This window comes from Eretmochelys imbricata, chromosome 1 (genome assembly GCF_965152235.1).
Source record: "Eretmochelys imbricata isolate rEreImb1 chromosome 1, rEreImb1.hap1, whole genome shotgun sequence".
NCBI classification, from domain to species: Eukaryota; Metazoa; Chordata; order Testudines; family Cheloniidae; genus Eretmochelys; species Eretmochelys imbricata.
Window position 1 is genome coordinate 354676500 of NC_135572.1, and position 24298 is coordinate 354700797.

The 24298-nt window shown below is 49.9% G+C and overlaps 1 protein-coding gene across 1 annotated transcript; it reads right to left on the bottom strand.

Moving 5' to 3' along the window:
* On the bottom strand, positions 1-18966 carry LOC144259059 (carboxypeptidase A1-like). Its single transcript, XM_077807239.1, has 11 exons — positions 18954-18966; positions 15008-15111; positions 11775-11909; positions 11035-11133; positions 8995-9096; positions 7604-7705; positions 7059-7169; positions 6022-6112; positions 2958-3157; positions 1697-1781; positions 1-188 (listed from the first exon to the last, which is right to left on the bottom strand). The coding sequence occupies exons 1-11, from the start codon at positions 18964-18966 to the stop codon at positions 1-3; spliced, it is 1230 nt and encodes a 409-aa protein (XP_077663365.1).
* Positions 18967-24298: the final 5332 nt, after the last annotated feature.

The following is a 24298-nucleotide window of genomic DNA, read 5'->3' on the forward strand; positions in this document are numbered from 1 at the left end:
TTAATAGGGATGGTCACGTGTGTACTCCATGATGGTCATCAGTGCCAGCCATGTCTCCTCGGCAGTAGGGATGATCTGGTTGGCAGGCAGTAAGAACCCATAACGCCCTCTGTCCCGCAGTTCAAAAGTGAAGGAGTATTTAATGCCCTGGTTATAAGTCCAGTCAATGGTTCCACCGCTAGCTTGATCTAGATTCAGGAAACCCATCCAAAAGGAAAAAATGATGGCTAGCATTAGTAATGGGTGCAGAGAGAAGGGGCCAGTTATAAGGTCATTTAAATGTCACTGCCGAAAAATACAACCAGCAAATTGTTGCATAGGTCCTTGCAACAAAGGGTGAGTGTTTGGCTCTCAGTTACTTACACCAAATGAATAAAACAAGAGCTAGGGGCCTACATCACCCTCTGGCTACCAAATTTTGGGGAAGGGGGTTTAAACTTTGCTGCTGATCCTTAGATAATGAGCTGATCTAAAAACCCAATGCAAGTTTTGTGAACAGCAGGATGTTTTCGATCTGAGCCTTGTGGCACAGGCATATCGCTCAAAGAATAAATTACAGAGGCTACAAAGAGTGGGGAAAGCCCAAGTTCCACTCTCCTCACTGATGAAGCATGTGGGTTTCTCCAGCCCACATCCCTGGCTAGAACGTGACATTTAAAGTGGAGAAATCAGACTTCAAACTTACCTAGGGATGTGGTGGATTTGATTTAGCGATGGAAATGATGGAGAGATTGGATGTGTCCTTTTTTTTTTTCCCCAAAGATGTGTTCTAGCTCAACCGAAAGATATAGGCTGGATGCAGAAGTCACTCAGGGCTTATCTACACTACTGCTTACCCCCCTGAGCAACACAAGTTACATCGACTTAAAGTGGTGTCTGCACTGCACAATGTTGTCGGGAGAGCATCTCCTGCCGAAAAGCTTCTGCCTTTCGTTGAGGTGGAGTAATTACGTTAACAGGAGAGCGCTCTCCCATCAACACAGTGTGTCTTCACCATGTAGCTGCACCGATGGAGCTTGGTAGTAAAGACAGGTCCTAAGTGAAATTCTAGCAGCGATCTGTTGATGCAGAGGTCAGACTAGATGACTACAATGGATGGTCCCTTCTGGCCTTCATCTATGAATCCTTCAAGGCTTTTTAAGACTCTTACTGCAGTGGTCAAACAGGGGCGCTCTCGCACACACTGCACCATTGGCCAGACGCCTTATGAAGATCAGGTTGCCCTACTTTGAAGTACCACTTATTGCCCTCTGTTGAAGGCAAGATGCCACCTCTGTGGGGTGGCTGTACCAAAGTACAAACACTGCCTGAGTGGTGACACCCATCATACCGCCAGTACATTACCATGTTCACACAGCATTGATTGAGCCCGCAAAATCCTAACCCAGCATGCACTGGGCTTAGTATGAAAACTAGGATGGATTCACTAGGGCAGCATTTTTTAAAGTTGTTCTGAGGTCCTGGTCAGGTATTTGACGGGGATGTCCTTGGACTTTACAGGGGCTTGAGAGACCAATGGTCTGATATGTGAGTGGCAATGTTCCTAGCAGCTGGACAGTGGGGACTGACTTCCTGGCATGTCTGGCCTAGGAAAAGGTTCTCACGGTGGTTGTACTTTCCAGTAGAGTGACTAAGCTGTCTGGTTCCTCCCGCACCCACCATGGCTAAAGGGACCAGGTCATCCCCAGTAACTTACAGATGGTTGTGATGATGCTGCCGTATCTGTATTGAGTGTCATAGAGGGAAGACAGGGCAGCGACTGCAGCTTTTGCAATATTATCCTGGAGAAAAATGCAAAGGGGAGAAAAATGAGTTAGATGATGGATGTGAGCGGTGTCTGTGCTCAGAGGGAGCTGGGGCAAGATGCCAGACTGGAGCGGGGTGGGGGGGAAGTTGGGAGCTTGTTGCATCTTTCCAGGGGGAAGAGATGCAAAGGCTGGAAAAATAAAGCAGAGCATTGTTGGGAATATACAACTGACTGGGGCTGAGTGGATCTGCCCTGCAGAACTTGCTCCTGCTTGCCCATCACCCCAGTATTATGGCATTGCAGGAGCTCCCTTTCTTTCCTCTCCCTATGTTTCCCTCCCTCCTTGGGATACTGGGCACTCTTCCTTCTGCCCAATAGAGACAGCAGATTATGACGCTGTTTGAACACTGAGTTCTGGTTTGGCTGACGTTTCAGTGTTTGTATCAGGCAGACAATGTCACCTAGTGCCCCACCTGAGAGAGAAGGTCAACTAAATCATACGTGCGCCACTTCAGTGGGGCCTACGACCTTTGGCTCCAAAGCAGAACAGAGGCACCTGCTACTTGAGCTAAAGGAGGATCTCGGTTTGCTCGCAACAGTAGCCAGGCTCTTACCCTCCCTGGGCTTCAGCCACTAGAGGGCGCTATTGATGGCACATGCTGAGCCAGTGCATTACAGGTGTCTTCTGCCTTATGGGAAAATGGGATTTGTTGCCTGTCCTCCATCGTTCCCTAGGCTCTTCCTTCAACTCACCCCTTTGAATGCCCCCCTCTCACCAGCCTAGCTGGGTCGTTGCAGGCACCAGCCAGGTGCCCTAAATTCTGCTGAGTCAGCCATGTGATTTAGTTGGGGATTGGTCCTGCTTTGAGCAGGGGGTTGGACTAGATGACCTCCTGAGGTCCCTTCCAACCCTGATATTCTATGATTTGCAACTGGCTCCTCTGAGCCCCAAAACCCATTTACGCTGGTTGCAACGCAGCCACAGAGGGAGAGCAAAGAGGCCTTTGGACCAAAAATGTGCGAGAGCAGAAAAGGGGATGTGGTTGCAGAGGAGAAACCCATGCGGGGAGAAAATCCACAGTTGGGTTGCAGGGGTTCAGGCCGGCCCTGCGGCTGAGTGACCACACAGTCTTCATATCGTTCTGGCCCCACTTTGAAAGATGATACCCCCGGCAGCCACCTCACCCTGAGGGTGTGAGGAAGACCCTACCAGTTCCTGGTAATCAGGGGCCCGGGTTTTGGTGTAGCCATAGGGATACAAGAGGAGCTGGCTGTAGCTATGGATAGAGATGAAGGTTTTGATGTTCCCATGGCTCTTCACAAAGTCCACGATGGCTTTCACCTCACGCTCCGAGTTGGCATAAGGGCCACGGTAAGTCTCAGAACAGGGGTTGCTGCTAGCCCCGGACCCTGCAGAGGGAGGAGTGTAGGCATATTCTTAATATTTGTGATTCTGTTTATAATAATTGTAAATCTGCAATATTGATTTATAATATTTGTAAATCTGCAATATTGATTTGCAACTCCAGTTTATAACATTTGTAATTCTCCTATTTGACATAATTGTAAATCTGCAATATTGATTTACAGTTCCCCATAACGGCTGCCGGTGTCTGGATTAAAGCTTGCAAACCGTCAGTTAACTCTAAGAACCTTGCAAGCCGTTAATTGACTCTACTTTCTCTGAATTGATACTTTTTCTCTCTTGTTATTGAGATTGACGCTTATAAACGTAAACCACTCAATTAACGTTACTTTCTCAAATGGTTATGCGCAATTGACTCTATTCTGTAAACTGATACGTTGTAATGGAGATTGACATGCTTTTTAACTAACTTTACTTTCTCCAATGGTTATGTTCAATTGGCTCTACTTTGCAAACGGATATTTTGTGATGGAGATTGACCAGTTTTTTTTTTGTAACACCCATGAAGAGCCGCTAATTGGAGCGGCGCTCATAGAAATGTCACATAGAGACTCCCACCCTCTATAGTTTGTATCAGGAATGTTAAAAAACGGGGAGTCTCAAATAAATAACACCTTTGTATGTTAAAAGAAAGTTAATACCGAAGGAATGTTAAGAGACAGGGAGTCTCAAATAAATAACAATACTCGGTGAAATAAGAAATGTGTTCTTATTAAAGTAAAGAATGTATGTGAATGAATGGTGGGTTTTGAATAATCGGTGGCAGCCTAGGAATTTGATATCAATTGGCCGAAGAAGACGCCAGGTGGAAACAACCAGAGAACTCCCCGGAGGGCAAACTGGGATCCACCCGACCAATTCAAAGGATGAAGAAAGCTGATGAGCACCTGACAGCCGTCCTGGAGCCGTCATGACTAACAATATGACAAAGCAAATACCATGGACTGGCATAGGAAGAAATTTCCATTAAAAATAGACACTAAGGACTGAGAACTTTGAGTCTCCAGTTCTTCCACTACTCTTCAGGAGCATCGGATGCGCATCTGACACGGACTCAGCTCCACTCTCGTGTACAGGATACCTGGCCAGTATTCTGTCACGAGCAACTTCTAGGCTGGTAACTATAACCCCTATGCAGAACTGGTATGAATGAATGAATGAATGAATATATATATATAAATAGCTAAGTAAGGAATAAGTAACAATACAACAGTGTGAGTTTTATATATATTTCTTCTTTTTATTATTATATTTACAATAAATGTGGCATTTTGCCTTGTCCCTTTAATAAGATCCTGCTAGTTTTTATTTTATTGGCATAACAGGAGGGTATCTTTGCTTCAGAAACATGGTGGCTCAGAGGGTCAGTAATGGGGGGTAGGGAGTTTTCCAGCTCTAGCTAGCATAAATTAAAGCTCTTTGCAGCTACTGGCTGTTTGGTAGCCTAGGTGGAATGAAGTTGGGGGTCTCCTCCCAGTCTCTAGCAGCCAGGTTTTCACATCACTATTGCCACTAGTTCCTCTCCATCCCCATTGGCAAACCAGAGGCCAAGGACTGAATGGGCCATGGAGTCTGTACTAGGGTTGCCAGGTGTCCAGTTTTTGACCAGAATGCCTGGTCGAAAAGGGACCCTGGCAGCTCCCGTCGACACCGCTGACCAGGCTGCTAAAAGTCTGGTTGGTGGCACAGCAGGGCTAAGGCAGGCTCCCTGCCTGCCCTGGCTCTGCACGGCTCCCGGAAGCATCCGGTGCGTCTGGCTCCTAGGCACAGAGGTGGCCACAGGGGCGCTGCGTGCTGCCCCCACCCTGAGCGCTGGCTCCGCAGCTCCCATTGTCTGGGAACTACGGCCAACGGGAGCTGTGGGGGCTGTGCCTGTGGGCGTGGGCAGCATGCAGAGCCCCCAGGCCCCTCCGCCTCAGAGCTGGACATGCCGGCCGCTTCTGGGAGCCGCCTGAATTAAGTGCCACCCAGAGTCCGCATCCCTTCCTGCACCCCAACCCCGTGCCCCAGCCCTGAGCCCCCTCCTGCACCCCAAACACTCTCCTGGAGTCCTTACCCTGCACCTCCTCCCACACCCCAACCCCCTATCCCAGCCCTGAGCTCCCTCCAGCCCTCCAAACCCTTCATCCCCAGCCCCACCCCATAGCCCCTACTCCCAGCCAGAGCCCCCAGCCCCTCCTACACCCCAAACCCCTGCCCCATCCCTGAGCCCCCTCCTGCACCCCAAACCCCTCATATCCTGCCCCATTCCTTCCTGCATCCCAGCCCCCTGCCCCAGCCCAGTGAAAGTGTGTGAGGGTGGGGGAGAGTGAGTGACGGGGGCTGGATGGAGTGAGTAGGGGTGGGACCTTGGAGAAGGGGCGGAGAAAGACTGTTCAGTTTTGTGCGATTAGTTGGCAACCCTAGTCTGAACTCCCCTCTCCCACTTCGAGGTGGGCTAAAGCACGCCAGGCGAGATTGGCAGAGGGGGACATGGATTAGGCCACATGCTCAGTTCCCTTCAGGTTCTTCCTGGCTCTCCCCTGGGAACAAGATTCTGTGGCAATGCCCCCAACGACCCCCACTTTTCTGTTGATCACCCTCCCCCTGTGCTTGCCCCTTAAGGCCCAGGCTCCCCCTGCCTCTCCTTGCTGTGGAGGAGAGTGGATACACACGGGTGGGCTGGTGCTGGAGTCACTCCAAAGCAATAGAAGATGCTGCTTTGCTGTAGGGGGCAGCACAGGATAAAACCCAGCTCTTCCCATTAACCGGCTGTGAATAGCACTGCCAGGCCCTTCGCTCGCTCCTTCCCTGGGCCCAGGGGAGTCCACGTAAATTCCCCCAAGGAGAGGTTAAAGGAAAACCGTACCTCCGAAACCCGCATCCCAGTTCCTGTTGGGATCCACGCCGATGCAGGCCGACCCAGAGTTGATGGACCGGGTCTTACGCCACATGCGGTTCTGGGACAGAGGGAGACTCATTTATCAGGGTGCCAGCCAGGGCCGCATCGCTAACAGCCTGGTGTGTGGCCTGTCCACAGGGCGGAGTGAGACTAGCGTCTCCTAGGGCTGATGGGTCATGCGGTGCTGGTGGGAGAAAGTCTGTTCTCTAGGGGCCCGAGTCTCCTCTTGCGTACACTGGAGTGAATCCACTGAAGTCAATGCAGTTACACCAATATAAAGGTGTGAGGAGAGCAGTGAGGCCTAGGAGATAGGGTGTTAGACAGGGACTCAGGAATCTTGGATTCTATTCTAGATTCTGCTATTGATTTGCTGGTTCACCTTGGGCAAATAGTTCTCCCTCTCTCTCCACTCCCACCCTTTGCCTGTCTTGGCCAACTCTTTGGTGCAGGCTCCATCTCTCACTATGTGGATGTACAGCACCTACCACATTGGTATCCTGATCTTGGTTGGTATCTCTGCTGTAATACAGATATCAAACAGTAATGCTATGGAGACTCAGGTGCCTACAATCTGGATAGATCAGGCCTCCCTTAACTTCTCTTGGATGTACTTGCCTTCTTATAGTTAAATCCAGAGGCTCAGGGCAAATATAGGTCAATTTCCTGACCCAGCAAGGTCTGATGGAGCCTCTAACCCACATAGCAAGTTCTTCCCTGTTAAGACTGAAGCAAGCGCTAAGGTCTCCAGTGATTCTCCATGGCCTTTCACCGTTGTGTGGGCATTGCCCAATGTGCCGGGTGGGTAGAAATGGCTCCCATTACATAGCACTGAAGCCGTAGAGTATCAGGACCCAATTCACGGCTCACCAAGCTGCAGGGACACCTCCTTCCACTCCCCATCCAGCCCCCCCATCCCCCCGCTCAAGAGTTTGTTGCCTGGAAGTCCTGAGCCAGAGATCTGATCGCTGTCATAAAGGCCGGCTAAGGAGGCCAAGGAGAAATACCTTGGTGTGGGTGAAAGCAAAGCCATCGGGGTTGGTAACGATTTCCAGGAAGATGTCCAGGTTGTCCAGGATGGAGGTGAGAGAAGGGTCTTTGCCGTAACTATCAACAATCTGAACAGGGAGGCACAAGTGAGGAAAAGCCACCCTGAGACCCAGACACATTAGTCATTCTAGCACCGTGCTTCGTTACGCGCATAGGGCCAGAGCCACAGCCTGTGTCAATTAGCTGTCACTTTACACCAGCTGAGAACGTGGCCCATTATCTCTCGCCAGCAGCAAGGCTTGAAACCCGCAATTTTGGGGGCCTGTTTCAAGGAAGCAGGGAGCTTATTTCTGGCCTCTGTGCACAATTCCTGCCTTCATCAGGGCCTAACCCACTCACAGAAGTAGCACCACCGACTTCACCAGCTCCTAGCTGTCGTGACTATGTCAAGTGAGCTTGATGCTGCTTCTAGGTCAAGCACATCCCAGCTTGTGGGGTCCCGGGTCTCTCTTCACCCCTCATCCTGGAATGTGCCATTCTCTGCTGAAACTGCAGGCAGTACCTTCTTCGCAAACCAGACTCCGCTGGCCTGAGTGATCCACTCCCGAGAGTGGATGCCGGTGTCGATCCAAATAGCTGGGCGCTTGGTTCCTCCAGTGCTGAACTGCATGGAAAAGCAGAGATGCAGGGGGGGTTGATTTTCTGCAGTGCAGCTCATCCATCCTTTAGTACCAAGGATCGGAATGCTGCTCAGGTGACCCCTCAGGGAGTCAATACCATGCCAGATGTCTCCGAGCTTCAGAGATCTCCCTCCCCCTTTTTAAATGACATCATGCTTAGGAACAGGGAGCTCATATAGTCCCAGAGGAGCCATCATCCACAATGACCAGACCTTATGGCACTTGATAGATACATTGTATTGTATATTTCTTCACTCATCCCTGAAATGCAGCTACCTCTGGGGTGGAACATGGCTAAAGCACTAGACTGTGGTTTATGAAAGGAAGCAAACAATTTTGGGGGAATTTAAGTCAGCAGAATGTACTAATTACCCAGGTTGGAATTTAGCCACAGCACTAGGGTTACTAACTGTACTGCTGCAAAACGCGTTGCGGGAATCTTTAATGACCATACGGGGTCAGGACCACAGCTTTACATCTCATCCAAAAGATGGCATCTCCAGCAGCACAGTGCACTCTATGTCATGCCAGGACATTGGCTTAACACTGTTTCAGGCGGAAGAACTGAGTCACACACCTGGCAGAAAAATTTCTATCAAAATTTTTCAACAGAAAATGGGTTTTCCGACAAAAAGGAAATTTTAACAAAAAGCATCCAGTTTTGGCCTAAATTTTTAGGTTTTTTTGACCAAAACTCAGATATTTCCAAAGTAAAATGTCTAAATTTTTTGCAGGAAAAATCTCATATCTAGGGAATCACCTATACCATTCCCTGAGTTCTCCTGGAAGGCCACTAGCCAAAGCTTGACTTGGCCCCATGGAAGATAATAGAAGAGTCCATCATGGGGCAAACTCTGTCCACCGGAACTCAGATACGGTGTTGAAAGCAATTAAAATATTCCCCAGGAAAGACTAGCTGGCAGGGGACAGAGCAAGAGAGGGGTAAATATGCTCTGCTGAATCTCTGTGGTGGTATTTAGGAAGTAAATTCCTCTTTGCTAACTAGCAATGGCAGAGGTTTATTAACAGGAAGCTTAATTATCCTAGAGCTTGCACCAGGTTTTCACCAGGGTAACTCCACTGACATTACCGCTGATTTATACTAGTGCAACAGAAAGTAGGGTTTGCACTTGTGCGTTTACACAGAATGTGGGCTGATTCTTTTCTCCCCTGATATAAATCAGGAGTTACTCCACTGAGGGTAATGGAGGTACATCAACGAAGTCGGTGTGAGAGCCGAATCAGGCCCCGTGGCCATCCCCTGTGACTTTACCTTCAGGACGTAGAGAGGGCGGCCCTCGTAACTGTTCCCGATCTGAATTTTGCTGACCAGGTTTGGATTTGCAGCGACCAATAAGTCCATGAAGTTGTAGATCTGGCGTATAAAGAGGATGCTGGAATTAGGTCTAAACAGCAGATTGGCATACACCTTTGTGGTCCCCACACTCCCTTTGCTTCAGATAACCCCTGGGACTATTTTCTAGTTTGGCGCGAGTGCTTTCTGATCCATGACATGGTGGAGGGCTTGGGGAGGGGCTAACCAATCCTTATCTTCCCTTTACCAAACTTTAAACACAAACATTTGCCATTTGTATACAGCGGCCCAGGAGAAGACCTTTCTAACTAAACTGCTTGATGAAATCTTTGAATGGGGACTTTCATTTGCTCCTCCTTGTGTTGTCCACTGCTGTTGTGTATCCGACTGCCTTACTCGCTTGAAAGTCTCAGATGATATGGGCCAGAGCATAGCTTTTCTTTTTGTTTTTGCATAGAAAATGCAATGAAGTGTGGGTGAAAAATTAGAGGTCGGTGTGACACTGCACCCTGTATTCTTCATAGTGATATTATTATGATATGATTATGGCATAATTATGATGCATTTTATGCAAGACGGGTCATGTGATATGTCATTGAAAAAGATATGATTTGCTGATTATGATTATCCTATTTGTATGCATGTATCATTTTTGTATCTGAAGTTATGAATATTGACTATGTTTCTGTATTTCAGATATAGTTACACCTGGGTAATGCCCACTAGATAAGATGCTTTCAGTCTAGATAGCTGGTTGGGAAGGGCCTATTCAGGGCAATGAACTATTCGGGAAAACAGTAAGCCTCAGGAAAAGCTTATCCCATCTGGTGAGCCTTCCTGAGAACGCTACAGACAGCCTGTAAGTAATGGCTACTATGACTCTACAGGGACATGTAACCAGGCCACATGATGCTGGACTCCATCTTGGGATGTCAGTAGTTTTCCACAGACTGGTCTAGAAACCAGCTTTGGAACAAAGGGTTCCCGCAATATGCAAAAGCTATATAAGGCAGGGAGTGACATCATCTGTTGTTCTTCACTCCCCACCCAAGAAGACTCATGGAAACACCTGAGGAACAAAGGCTGAACTGGGGGAAGTGCTGGACCCAGGCTAAAAGGATTTCTAGCCTATGCATGAAAGACCTGGGAATTCCAAGCTGTGAAGCAAGTGCAGCTTGCCCCTTAAGGGTCTGCAGCCTGCTTGTATCATCTCTTAGGGTGAGAATCTGCTAATTCATATCCAGTCTATCTAGTATATTAAGCGTAGTTTGCTTTTTTGTTTATTTGCTAGGTAATCTGCTGTTTGCTACCCCTTATAATCACTTTAAACATATCTTTGGTAGTTAATAAACTTGTTTTTGTTTTAATCTAAGTCAGTGAGCTTTGACTGGAGTGCTTGGGGAAAATCTCTGCTTGGTTACCACAAGTGTGCATTGTCCTCTTCACTTTGCGGGGGAGGCGGACTGGGTATTAAACCCATATACTGGCCAAATTTGACCAGGGCAGGACAGTCCTGCTCTGGGGTCCCAGGCTGAGAAGCTGGTGGTTAGAGAGCCTGCATGTAACTCCAGCTGGCCGTGTTCCTACCTGTGTGAATGCTGATGAAAGTGCAAGTTTGGACGGCTTTGCAGCTTGTCACAGCAGTACAGTGTGAGAGGGAGCCCAGGCTGGTGGGTCAGGGGGCTCAGTGGTACCCCAGTTCCAGGTGGCACCCTGGGGGAACCCATCACAGCCAGTTTGGAGCCTTTAAAATCAGCCTCCAAAGTGTCCCAGCACCACAACACAGCAGAGAGAGCAATTCCAAAATGCCTCTTTGCCACAATGCAAATTGTGTGCCCACCCATGGTCTTTGCTTTGTGTGGAGCCCTAAGTGGAGAGGGTGCATGTGGTCTATTCAATGGTGAAAGCCTGTCTCATATTCTCCTAACTTGGCCTTCCACAAACGCTCCTCTCAGACCCTGGTGGGTCACACGTCAATGGGTGAGCACCGGCTGTTACCTCATCCAGAGTGTGGTAAGAGGCATAGTTAAAAGTCTCCACAGATTGGGGCATGAAATGCTGACGGATCATCTGAGTCTGTTCCTCATCCACCAGCGTCTGGAAGAGGCAGGGAGAAGAATCTGTTAGGAAAGACTAGACATGCGAAGGCATCACCAAGAGCAGAAGAAGACAGAGCACTGATTATACCGAGGAGAATGTGCCTTTCATTTCCTTGCACCTGCTTCCCCCTGTAAATGGCTGAGCTTTGACTATGAGTTACAACTATTGGGCCAAACCCTTTCTCAGTTTCTATTCAGTCCAATTCTTTGCTCTCAGGATCAGATCATCCAATGAGGGTTTATCCTGCGAGCAGAGTTTCAACGGAATGAGCTCTCCAGTTTGCCTGGGAAATTTCAATTAGGCTCAGCTGAATTTAGCTCTTGATCAAATTCACTTGTTATTTTCCTGATTCACCACCAGGCCCTTAAAAACGATGGGCCAAAACCTTCTCTCACTTACATGCCCATGCAACGCTATTGCCTTCTGTGGAATTGAAAGTATGGATCCAACAGAGGGCAGAACTTGGCTTTGCATTCTCAAACACAAAGGAGCCAAGCTGGTGTAACTTAGGAGGAGACTTTGGCCCGTCAGTTATCCAGATAACTCATAGGGTCACAGTGAGTTTCATGCAATATCTCTGGTTTCCTGATCCAGCCCCCTCTGCAGAGCATCTAGTCCTCTGCACATCCAGCACTCACCTGTAGATCATCTATCAGGATGGAATAGCGAATTCCACTGGACTCTAGGAAGATTTTGACGGCTTGAAGGCTGGCAAAGGGAACTCGTACATCTATAGGAACGTCTTGGCCTCCAGGTCCCCGCCAGAAATCCAGCTGTCAAAGAACATAAGAATGGCCATACTGGGTCAGACCAAAGGTCCATCAAGCCCAGTATCCTGTCTTCCGACAATAGCCAATGCCAGGTGCAGAACAGGGAATCATCAAGTGATCCATTCCCTGTCGCCCATTCCCAGCTTCTGGCAAACAGAGGCTAGGGACACCCTCCCTGTCCATCCTGACTAATAGCCATTGCGGGACCTGTCCTCCATGAACTTATCGAGTTCTTTTTTGAACAAAGACAAAACAAATAACCCTCAACAGTGTTAGAAATATTTGGACCCATCAGCCAGCCAGGGGCTTCAGGAATTGCCCCTGTTGAATTACACTGGGGAAACTTCTCCGGATTCCATGCAGCTAAATACCCCTGCAGTGCACTGAAAGCACCCCTGGCTGGCTGACGGGTCCAAATATTTCTAATAGTTGTGTAAGGGTTTTAGCTCTGGAAAGGTAGGGGAAGGAATTGGTTCACTCTTGAGGTGAGATGGAGTTATCATAAGGGCTGAGCAAGCTTAATAGGTGCCTCCAGAGATGAAGAGAGGTATTAAGAGGTGAATGGCAAATATTATCCCTAAGTGAGAGACATGTGCTTTAGTAAAATTTAGCCATTTTAGTTGCAAACTTTTGTCTCAGTTTTGATTAGGATTGGGATCTTGTGGCACTCTGTACCTCAAAGCAGCACCCTGGAACCCCCATCTCCACCCCAGCCATATCACTGTGATATATTTTATACGAAGCACGTCATGGAAGATATCGTATGAAGTCATGATCTGCTGAAACCCACCGTTCTGCATATGTCTAGCGGTTAGTGTGTATCCAGGTATGAGATTTTGCTGTATGGTTGCTACTGAAATATGTTGTCAGTTGGCTAGTGACATACAAGGGAGGCAAATCCCTTCCCGGAGCGTACTCAGGGACCAGTAGTCAGCAGGGGAGTTGTAATCAAGGGATTTACAATGCAATGACCGTTGTACAATGGGGACTGCTCAACTCTCTTACGCAGTTGCACAAGACCACACCAGGGAGATTGCTGTGACTCAGGGAAGTTTCCTGAGTGGCTCTGGGAGCATTCCCACAATCTCCAGGAGCTGGGTGTGGGGCTCCACATGCTGGTGTGCAGAGTGATAACAGCACCTGGAGGGGTTTGCTGCTTGGCACTAGCAAAGCATCCTGAGAGGCAGCCCAGGCTGGAGAGTTAAGGGGGCAGAGCAGTACCCCAGTTTCAAGTTGTACCCCGGGGGTCCCGTCACAGATCTCAAACCTTTTTGGGGGGGCGTGTTTGAAATCTGAACCTAGTGATGGATTCCAATTTCTAACATGCCCCTCCCTTTATAATGGGCCACACCGGAGCCCCAGCTCCAAAAACCTCCGCTCTATGGTTGCACATGAGACATTTTTCTGGCTCTGATCCCATCTCTAGATTAAATCCCTGTGGGGGTTGCACACCCTGAGGTTCACCCAGAAATTCAAAGCAGAGCTCAGCTGGAATGGACTAGTTTCCCTTTGCTTTGCACTGAAACCATCAACTGCCTCCAAGTTCACTCAAAGGCTTTTAAGTCTCAGCAACCCTTCCCATGAACCCAAGGGTCTGACGCTCCTCTCCCACCGTGCAAACCACTGCAGTTAATGGACTTACATTGGTCTAAGTGAGCACTGACTCAGGCCTGGGGCATTCTAGGCTAGCTAGTCATTAAGAGCTACTTGTATTGTGTCTTTAAGACCTAGGGCCCAGCTTGCCATGAGACCAGGTTTGGGTTTCTTGGCAAATGTGTGGCACAGATTTAATGTGCTGATTGGCCCGGCACCCCCACTCACCCCTCTGCCCACCCCCGATCTGTTTTCTTCTTCATCTCACCTCCCCTGAGAGTCATCCGCTGGCCCCGAATGCATCATGGTGGGATGTCAAATCTAGCATTAAGAGCCACGCTGGACCCTGAAGCGAGCTGAAGGGAGCTCGGCCCCACTGACAGTCCCTTCCTAACGGCTTAGCTTAGGCCAAGCCTCAAGGAGACCCTGTGTGGTGGCACGAGGCAGTGCGGGCTGGGTGAGTCAGGCTTGGGGCTAGAGACAGCCATCACGTCCAGCAGCATCAGGAAAGCATCCCCTTACTACTGGTGGTAACAGACTCCTGCTGCCTCTTGACCGTGAGGGACAGGGGGCAGAGGATGTTTTCCTACCTAGCACAGGCTCATGGAGTGTTTTTTAACTTTATCCTCTCTGCTCCGGCCTGGGAATCCTGGGGTTTCCCTCACCGCTGCAGCTCCCTCATAATGGAGAGGTGGAAGGGAGTGTGGGGAGGCAAAGGAGGAGCTGGGGGAATATGGGATCAGCCCCCAGTGGTGCATGAAAAGCAAACTAAACTCCTCTCTCTGCTTGGCACACAGCACGGGAGAGCCGGAGAGGCATAGCAGCATCTGTTGGGTTATGCCTGATACAGAGATCTCTCCAGGGCTGAACTGTAATGTCCCAAACTCTGGGCAGCTCCCAAGCAGGGGAAGCTGCTGAGGGCCATGGGGAGGCAGCTTTTAAGCCTTTTGGGAGGCAATTGTTCCATTTGGAAGTTAAAGGAACAAATAGTGATGGTCAGAGAGAGAAATACAGACACCTAAAGCACCCAAGTGCCTAAGCACCCAGTGAGCAGAACGGACCTACCATCTCATGGGCTTGCTGCTCACAGACAGATGGGGAGACAGGACAGGAGAGACAAGTGGAAGGAAAGAAACCTGACACCCATACAGGGTAAATCCCTACAAAGAGATGGAGGAGGTCTGTTCCCATGGTACAATTAACATCTTCAGTGTTGTTGGTGCACCCGTTGAAGAGTTAATGAAGCCGTATGGTACCAAAGCACCATCGCACGAGGCACAAATTGTTCCCCTTTCTTGGCAGTCTCAGCAGAGGTCAAGAGCTGGATGGCCCTGGAGATTGAAATCCTCTAGAGATGGTCCCACCTGGCCAGGGTTGAGCCATACTACTATGGGCCCATGTGGGACCAGTTCTAGGGATCATTAGCACCCTCCTGGCCTCAGGGCTGTTAATCTGGTGCCCTGATCAACAGAGGTCTCAGACACGGCTGATCTGTGCCTTCCCGTTACCTGCAGCTCCTGCAGCTCCTCCAGCTCCTTCACCTTCTCCACATCTGCTTCATTGGCAACGAAGATACGGAGCACCTGGTTCCTGGGCAGAAGGAGAGAAGTTACTGGAGATCGTGGACGAGAGTCTGAAGGAAGTGAGGCTGGACAAAGCGATGGAACGCCGAGGGATTCACACACCCATTCGGTTGGGATGTTAGAATACGGTCAATGCAACGGACATCATTAGGCATCGCACTATTCAGCTCTCGTGTGTGACTTCCCATCCTCAGATCACAAAGCACTTTACAAAGGCAGGTAAGTGCCATGACTCCCATTTTACAGATGGGGACGCTGGACAGGAGAGGACTTGCCCAGGGTCAGAAAGGAATTCAGTGGCCAAGCCAGGACTAGCACCCAGGTATCTTGAATCTCAGCCCTATGCCTTATCATATGGACCATGCAGTAGCATTAGTCATTCATTGAGTGCCATGGGCGTGCTTGGTAGTGGCCAAGCTATAGAAGGAAATAGAGTCATGCCCAAGCAGGAACAAGCTCTAGCAGTAAGACTCTACTGCCGGTAACTCCAGAGACAATAGAGTCATAGAGTTAAAGGCGAGGCGGGACCAGATCATCTAGTTTGGGCTCTTAATACACCACCAGCAGCAAACTAAACGACACTGGGACGTTACACGGGAGTAGTCTCACAGGTAAACCCATTGATGTCTGGTTGGGCTACAAAGGGAGAGGCTCCCCTTGACTGCACCAGCAAGAGTTACACCCTCGCATAAAAAATCCACATTCCTACGGATACCAAGAACACCCAGAGTTATAATTAATGACAACACAAGCTATTTAAGCATAAGCTTTCGTGAGCTACAGCTCACTTCACTGGATGCATTTACGCATCCGATGAAGTGAGCTGTAGCTCACGAAAGCTTATGCTCAAATAAAAAAAGTCCTCCTTTTCTTTTTGCGAATACAGACTAACACAGCTGCTACTCTGAAACACAAGCTATGAACGGTTGGGACACCTCAAGCTTCATGGCTTAAGCCAACCCTTAATTATTAAGGTATGTCTACACAGCCCACAGCAGCAAGCTTCCTGGCCTGGGTCACCAGACTAAGGCTCGCATGATCGCTCTAAAAACACAGCTGCTGTACAAACAATGCTTTTTAGTTGTGACTCTGGTCGGAGCTCGGGCTCAAAAGCCCTCCCCCTTCCTAGGCGTCAGAGCCCAGGCTCCAGCCCAAGCTGCAACATCTCCACAGCTGTTTGTAGAGCAGACATGCGAGCCCCACAAGTCTGTCTCCTCAGCTGCCACGGGCTGTGTAGACACAGCTTTAGAGACCAGGATGAAACCTGGGGTGCAAGGGGCAGATTATCCCACGTCTGCAATTGTGGGGGTGCCTACACCTTCCTCTGAAGCATCTGCCACTGTCAGGGATGGGATTCTGGATTGGATGGACCTTGGGTCAGATCCGGACTGGTCCGTCCTCTGGTCCTGTGGCTATTGCTCACATCCCGGGATTAAAACGCACACCTGACAACAGGACATTCAGCCAGCCATGTGAAACCCAGTGAATGGGGACCACGTCCCAGTGGGGAGTCCAGAGACCCCTTCTGAACGATATAGGGGCCTGACGCAGCAGCAGTGTGCCTTCTAATTTTCCCCCACACGTGTGCAGAATGTAACTCAGATCCCATCGCATCTAACATCCCATCATAGGCCATTGGGCATATTTACTGCTAATAGTAAAAGTTCAATTAATTGCCAAAATTAGGCTATCCCATCATACCATCCCCTCCATAAACTTATCAAGCTTAGTCTTGAAGCCAGATATATCTTTTGCCCCCACTGCTTCCCTTAGAAGGCTGTTCCTGAACTTCACTCCTCTGTTGGTTAGAAACCTTCGTCTAATTTCAAGTCTAAACTTCCTGATGGCCAGTTTATATCCATTTGTTCTTGTGTCTACATTGGTACTGAGCTTAAACAATTCCTCTCCCTCCCTGATATTTATCCCTCTGATATATTTATAGAAGAGCAATCCTATCACCCCTCAGCCTTCTCTTGGTTAGGCTAAACAAGCCAAGCTCCTTGAGTCTCCTTTCATAAGACAGGTTTTCCTTTCCTCAGATCATCCTAGTAGCCCTTCTCCGCACCTGTTCCAGTTTGAATTCATCCTTCTTAAACATGGGAGACCAGAACTGCGCACAGTATTCCAGGTGAGGTCTAATCACTGTCTTGTATAATGGTACTAACACCTCTTTATCTCTACTGGAAATACCTCTCCTGATGCATCCCAAGACCGCATTGGCTTTTTTCACAGCCATATCACATTGGCGGCTCATAGTCATCCTGTCATCAACCAATGCTCCAGGGTCCTTCTCCTCCTCTGTTATTCCAACTGATGAGTCCCCAGCTTTTAACAAAAATTCTTGTTATTAATTCCTAAATGCATGACCTTGCACTTGTCACTATTAAATTTTATCCTATTACTATTACTCCAGTTTACAAGGTCAACCAGATCTTCCTGTATGATAGCCCGGCCCTTCTCTGTTCTTGCAATACCTCCCAGCTTCGCGTCATCCGCAGACTTTATTAGCCCACTCCTGCTTTTTGTGCCAAGGTCAGTAATAAGCCAAGTTTACATTCAGAAAAGAGGGAGCCCAAGCCCAGGAAAGGGCTAGCAGCGGTGTAGAGACGTTCCCACTCTACCTGTGGTACGGATGTGGCCCCATCACCATAGTGTTTGAGCTGCCTCACAATGTCTAATCTGTTTCTCCTCCCAGCCCCTCTGAGGTAGAGCAGGGCTGTTATCCCCATTGTACAGATGGGGCACTGAGGCACAGAGAGACTAACAGCCAGATTTTCAAAGGTATTTAGACACCTAGTGGGATTTTCAAAAGCGCCTAGAGGTTAGGTGCTTTGTAAACCCCACTAGATGCCTAGCTGCCCCTTTGGGTGCCTACAAATCTTTGAAACTCTGTCCCTAAGGCACTGGACCAGGGCCAGCCTTAGGGAAACTGGCACCCTGGGTAAACTTGTATTTGTAACCTGGCCCCCCTGGACTCCCCACCCCCCATCACCTCTGGGCCCTGCTGCCTCCCTCCAGTGCTTAATTTATATTGAAAGAGGTGCCAGAGCTCAGTCCCGCACAAATGAAGCCCTGGCAGGGTGCTCTTATGGTGGGGGGCTGTTGGCCGGGCGCCCAGCTCTGAAGGACTTGCCACCGCCAGCAGCAGTGTGGGTGGCCTGGAACATGGTGTATCGGCACCCTTCGTTCTGCGCTGCTGCTGTGGCTCATGGGGCTGGGTGCTCGGCACGTGGCTCAAGGAGGGCTTTGCGCTGTCACACGGGGGCTGCAGCTTGCCAGAGCCCACGCCCTCTGGCCACTGCTGGCTCATCAGGGGCGCCACTTCAGATTTGGACGGGGGGCAACTTTAACCGTGATTCTAGGGGCTACTGAGGCACCTGAAAACTCTAGGTTTGGGGTGGGGAATTGTTTGGTTTTTTGCAGATAATTAAGGATTTAGCTGACATGAGCACTCTATCTAATTCCCATGTAAAGAAAGAAATTATATATACAAACACCAATTAAAGCCATATTTTAAGTTTATTTGTAAATTTAGAAGGATCAGGAGATAATACAGCCAGATATTCCCAATCCCAAACCTTGAGGCATCCGTTCTGGAGCTTTAGCACAGATCTCAGAAACACACGTTTGATACTTTGTACACTCTCTTTAGGAGAGAGAAATAAAAATAAATGAAATCTGCTTAAAATCTGCTTACTTTCTCTACCAGACACACTCTGTGTTATTGCCATTGTCTACAATATTTTAGTCTATTGTTTTCCACTCCACCAGAAATGTATTGACTTAATTTTAATATACACGATTAAGGTTTTTTTTCTCTTTTATAAGAATAGGAATTTCATTTTCTAATTATTTTGGCATTTATGTTTACCGATCATAGTCATGTACGTCAGCAGACAGGGCTCCTTGGAGCAGCTTGGCCAGGAGCAGCTCCAAGGTGGGGGACCAGAGCAGCGGTGGCTGCAAAGAAAAGCAGTGAGGGGAGGAGGTGCACCCCCTTAGAACAGTGCCCTGGGTAGTCACCCAGCCTGCTCACCGCTAAGGCTGGGCCTGCACTGGCCTGAGGTCATACAGGAAGTCCATGGCAGGAGTAGAACCCAGGTCTTGAAGGACTAGCTCCCTATCCACTGGATCAGCCTCTCTCTCTGCTACATGCTGCAAACAAAGAGGACTCTGACAGATGGGAGCAACACCAAGGAGGGCAGTTCTCTGAGACTCCAGCAATCAGTCCTAGGTGACTGGGAAGGATGTCAGGAAGGATGAAGAAAGAAAGAGAATGAGAGTCAGCTGAAAGGAGATCACTTAACCCCCAAGGAGGCCAGGTTTTGCCCCAGACTGGGTTGTAGAGCAATATACCTGCTGTGCAATTTTAACTGAAAACCATTTTGTTTTGTCATTTTTTGTTCTGAGTCCAAGAAAAGGAAGGAATGAGGAAGTCTCACATGAGTCTCAGATGTGTCTATGTCTCAAACTCTTAGGGTTTCAGCTGTATCCAGGCCAGTTCCAGAACAAAGAACAGAAATTGCATCCACAGAGTCCATAAAGTCGACAATTATTGTCATTATTTGTATTATTCACCAACTGTTCAGAATACACCCTAAAACGTAGTCCCTGAGCCAACGCATCGAAGATGTGTAGTTCTGGGTAAGATGGCTCAGATATCTAAATTTGAAGTGTATAGTTATTGAGAACATGTTAATATCTATGGGTGGAGGTGCTGATGGCAATTTGCTTAATTAACGACTAGAAGATTTGACCCTCCAGCTTTTCTTCACGAGGAAGAGCTGCCCAGAGCTCCTGTGCCTGTTTATTTTCCTTTCTTGCCTGCAGTGGGCCTGACGTACCTCAGAAGTCTCCACTTTTTTTTCTCCACTTTGAAATGTGGAACTTTCTTGGTGTTTTGGTTTTAAATAGTCTCTTGTGAGAACTGCAACCCAATCACTGCAGTGTTGCGTTTAAGACGGTTCAGGGGAGTAATTAGCCTTTGCACAGAAGTGAAAGCAGTGCTGCCAATTCTCATGATTTTGTCATGAGGCTCATGATAATTATTGTTTTCCTTAAAGCTCCAGCTCCTGGAGTCACGTGAATATGTGGTGATTTCAGCCTTCAGTCATAAAAAGAATTAAGTTTCTACCCCTCGTGGCTGTGGAGAAAGAGCTCCCAAATATGACCCCAGTGCCCCTACAGGCTCAAAGAGCAGAAGTCAAATAAAAATCTATTATTTTTACATAATGTCATGATTTTTAAAGCCAATCTAATGAATTTTGGTGAGCCTGATTCATGATTTTTGAATATTTGGGGTTGGCAATCTTGTGAAAGTGACCTGAAAATGTCAGTTTCACTCCTGTTTAAGATCAGTTTCTGGTCTATTATTTGTAGTGAGGTACCACCCCCTAGCGCCCCAGGCAGCTGCAGTATAAACTCCCGGGGTCTTGCCCTAGCACGATGTTTCCAGCAGTTAAATGATCTGTTCCAAGCTTGGTGAACTGCGAAAAGGTGATAGAAAGTCATCTAGAATTTTCTACAGTTGTTTCAATGGTTGTATTCAAGTGTTAGTAGCAAAGTAAGAATATACATTAACATTTTAAACCTAACCAGTGTCTCTTAAGTCAGTAGTTTTCAAACTTTTTTTCCTGGGGACCCAGCTGAAGGAAATTATTGATGCCCGTGACACAGCGGAGCTGGGGATGAGGGGTTTGGAGTGTGGGAGGGGCTCATGGATGGGGCCGAGGGTTGGGGTGCAGGGGTGAGGGCTGTGGGGTGGGGTTGGGAATGAGGGTTCAGGGTGTGGGAGGGGGTTCTGGGCTGGGGAGGGTTGGAGTGTGGGAGGGGGTCAGGGATCTGGGCTGGGGGTGCAGGCTCTGGGGTGGGGCCAGGGATGAAGGGCTAGGGGTGCCGGGGGGGCTCCAGGTTGGGGGGGGCTCGGGGCAGGGGTTTGGGGTGCAGGAGGGGGTCAGGGCTCTTGGCTGGGGCTGGGAATGAGGGGGTTGGGGTGCAGGAGGGGCTCTGGGTTGGGGAGGCTCAGGGCTGGGGCAAGGGGTTGGGGTGAGGAAGAGGGTCAGGGCTCTGGGCTGGGGGTGCAGGCTCTGGGGTGGGGCCGGGGATGAGGGGTCTTGGGTGCAGGAAGGGGCTCTGGGTTTGGTGGGGCTCAGGGCTGGGGCAGGGGGTTGGGGTGCGGGAGGAGGTCAGGGCTCTGTGCTGGGGCTGGGGATGAGGGGTTTGGGGTGCAGGAAGGGGCTCTGGGTTTGGTGGGGTTCAGGGCTGGGGCAGTGGGTTGGGGTGTGGGAGGAGGTCAGGGCTCTGTGCTGGGGCTTGGGATGAGGGCTTTGGGGTACAGGAAGGGGTTCCAGGTTTGGGGGGCTCAGGGCTGGGGCAGGGGTTGGGGTGCAGGAGGGGGTCAGGGCTCTGGGGTGGGGCTGGGGATGAGGGGTTTGGGGTGCAGGAGGGGCTCTGGCTTGGGGGGGACTCAGGGCTGGGGCAGGGGGTTGGGGTGTGGGAGGGGGTCAGGGCTCTTGGCTGGGGCTGGGAATGAGGGAGTTGGGGTGCAGGAAGGGGCTCTGGGTTTGGCGGGGCTCAGGGCTGGGGCATGGGGTTGGGGTGCGGGAGGGGATCAGGGCTCTGGGCTGGGGGGTGCAGGGCTCTGGGGTGGGGCTGGGGATGAGGGGTTGGGGTGCAGGAAGGGGTTCCACATTTGGGGGGGGGCTCAGGGCTGGGGCAGGGGATTGGGGCACGGACACGGATTTACCACCGGTGGCTCCCGGTCAGCGGCGCAGCCGGGGTGCACCACAGATCGTGCTGCGCCCCGGAAGCAGCCAGCAGCAGGTCTGGCTCCTAGGCAGACACCGCTCCCCTCCATCCCCCCCAGTTCCCTTTGTCTGGGAGTTCAGAGCCGGTGCTTGGGGCAAGGGCAGCGCCTGGAGCCCCATGGCCCCCTGCCTAGAAGCTGGGCCTGCGGCAGGCCAATTCCAGGACACAGCGCGGTGTCGGAACAGGTAGACACTAGCCTGCATTAGCCGGGCAGCACCGCCGACGGGACGATTAACGTTCCAGTCAACAGGGCTGACCAGAGCAAGGCGACCCAGCGCCTTACGTGCCACGACCCAGTAGTGGGTCGCGCCCCACGGATTGAAAAGCACCGCCTTAAGTGACTTGACACAAGCTGTCAGAACATTTTAGTAATAGAGCTGAGTGGGTCTAATATTTATTTAATTTTCTTTCTTTATATAGGAATTAGATACAGTGTTCCAGTCAGCTAATTTCTAGCTGCAAAAAAACTAGAGTTTTCAGATGCCCATAGCCTCTGGAATCATGGTTGAAGTTGCCCCTCTCCACCAAAATCTGAAATGGTGCCTCTGCCCTTCAGACAAGCTCCCTCTCTCCTGCGCTCTGGGCTACATGGCATCATCAGGCTGGCCCCTGGAGGAGCTGAGCGTCCACAGCTCCTATTCCCTTCAGACCCCCCGCCTGCCTGGGATGCAGGGGTAGAGACTTTGACCCTACGGCACCAACCCCAGTTCCCTCATCCCTGTTGGCCTCCCTCCTCTGGGGCTCCATGTGGAGGGGGTTTCCATCAGGGGTTGAGGGAAGGGCAGGTGACACACCATGCTCTACGGCACCAGGCCCTCCTTAGCCAGCAGGAGTTAGTGCTGCTTGAAAGAGAGTTAGCCCCAGCACCAGAAGGGTAACTTTCCTCTGCAGGGAAGCAAAGAAATCTGCAGGGAACATGGATTCTGTGCGTGCAGTGGCGCAGAATTCCCCCAGGAGTAGGCCCAGCCAATGCCAGCCTGGTTCTACTGCATTCCCGTTGCCAGGGAGGAGGAAGATTAGGGTTGGAAGAGACCTCAGGAGGTCATCTAGTCCACCCCCCTGCTCAAAGCAGGACCAAGCCCCAACTAAATCATCCCAGCCAGGGCTTTGTCAAGCCGGGACTTAAAAACTTCTAAGGAAGGAGATTCCACCACCTCCCTAGGTAACACATTCCAGTGTTTCACTACCCTACTAGTGAAAAAGTTTTTCCTAATATCCAACCTAAACTTCCCCCACTGCAACTTGAGACCATTACTCCTTGTTCTGTCATCTGCTACCACTGAGAACAGTCTAGAGCCATCCTCTTTGGAACCCCCTTTCAGGTAGTTGAAAGCAGCTATCAAATCCCCCCTCATTCTTCTCTTCCGCGCACTAAACAATCCCAGTTCCCTCAGCCTCTCCTCATAAGTCATGTGTTCCAGTCCCCTAATCATTTTTGTTGCCCTCTGCTGAACTCTCTCCAATTTTCCTACATCCTTCTTGTAGTGGGGGGCCCAAAACTGGACACAGTACTCCAGATGAGGCCTCACCAATGTCGAATAGAGGGGAACGATCACGTCCCTCGATCTGCTGGCAATGCCCCTACTTATACACCCCAAAATGCCATTGGCCTTCTTGGCAACAACGGCACACTGCTGACTCATATCCAACTTCTCGTCCACTGTAACCCCTAGGTCCTTTTCTGCAGAATGGCTGCTGAGCCATTCGGTCCCTAGTCTGTAGCGGTGCATTGGATTCTTCCATCCTAAGTGCAGGACCCTGCACTTGTCCTTGTTGAACCTCATCAGATTTCTTTTGGCCCAATCCTCCAATTTGTCTAGGGCCCTCTGTATCCTATCCCTACCCTCCAGCGTATCTACCTCTCCTCCCAGTTTAGTGTCATCTGCAAACTTGCTGAGGGTGCAATCCACACCATCCTCCAGATCATTTATGAAGATATTGAACAAAACCGACCCCAGGACCGACCCTTGGGGCACTCCACTTGATACCGGCTGCCAACTAGACATGGAGCCATTGATCACTACCGGTTGAGCCCGAGAATCTAGCCAGCTTTCTATCTACCTTATAGTCCATTCATCCAGCCCATACTTCTTTAACTTGCTGGCAAGAATACTGTGGGAGACCATGTCAAAAGCTTTGCTAAAGTCAAGGAACAACCTGTCCACTGCTTTCCCCTCATCCACAGAGCCAGTGAAATATTGTTTCCTAATATCCAACCTAGACCTCCCCGACTGCAACTTGAGACCATTGCTCCTTGTTCTGTCATCTGCCACCACTCCATCCTCCATCCTGGAGGAGCTGAGCTCCATCCTCTTTGGAACCCCCCCTTCAGGTAGCTGAAGGCTGCTACCAAATCCCCCCTCACTCTTCTCAGACTAAACAAGCCCATGCACACTAAACAAGCCCATG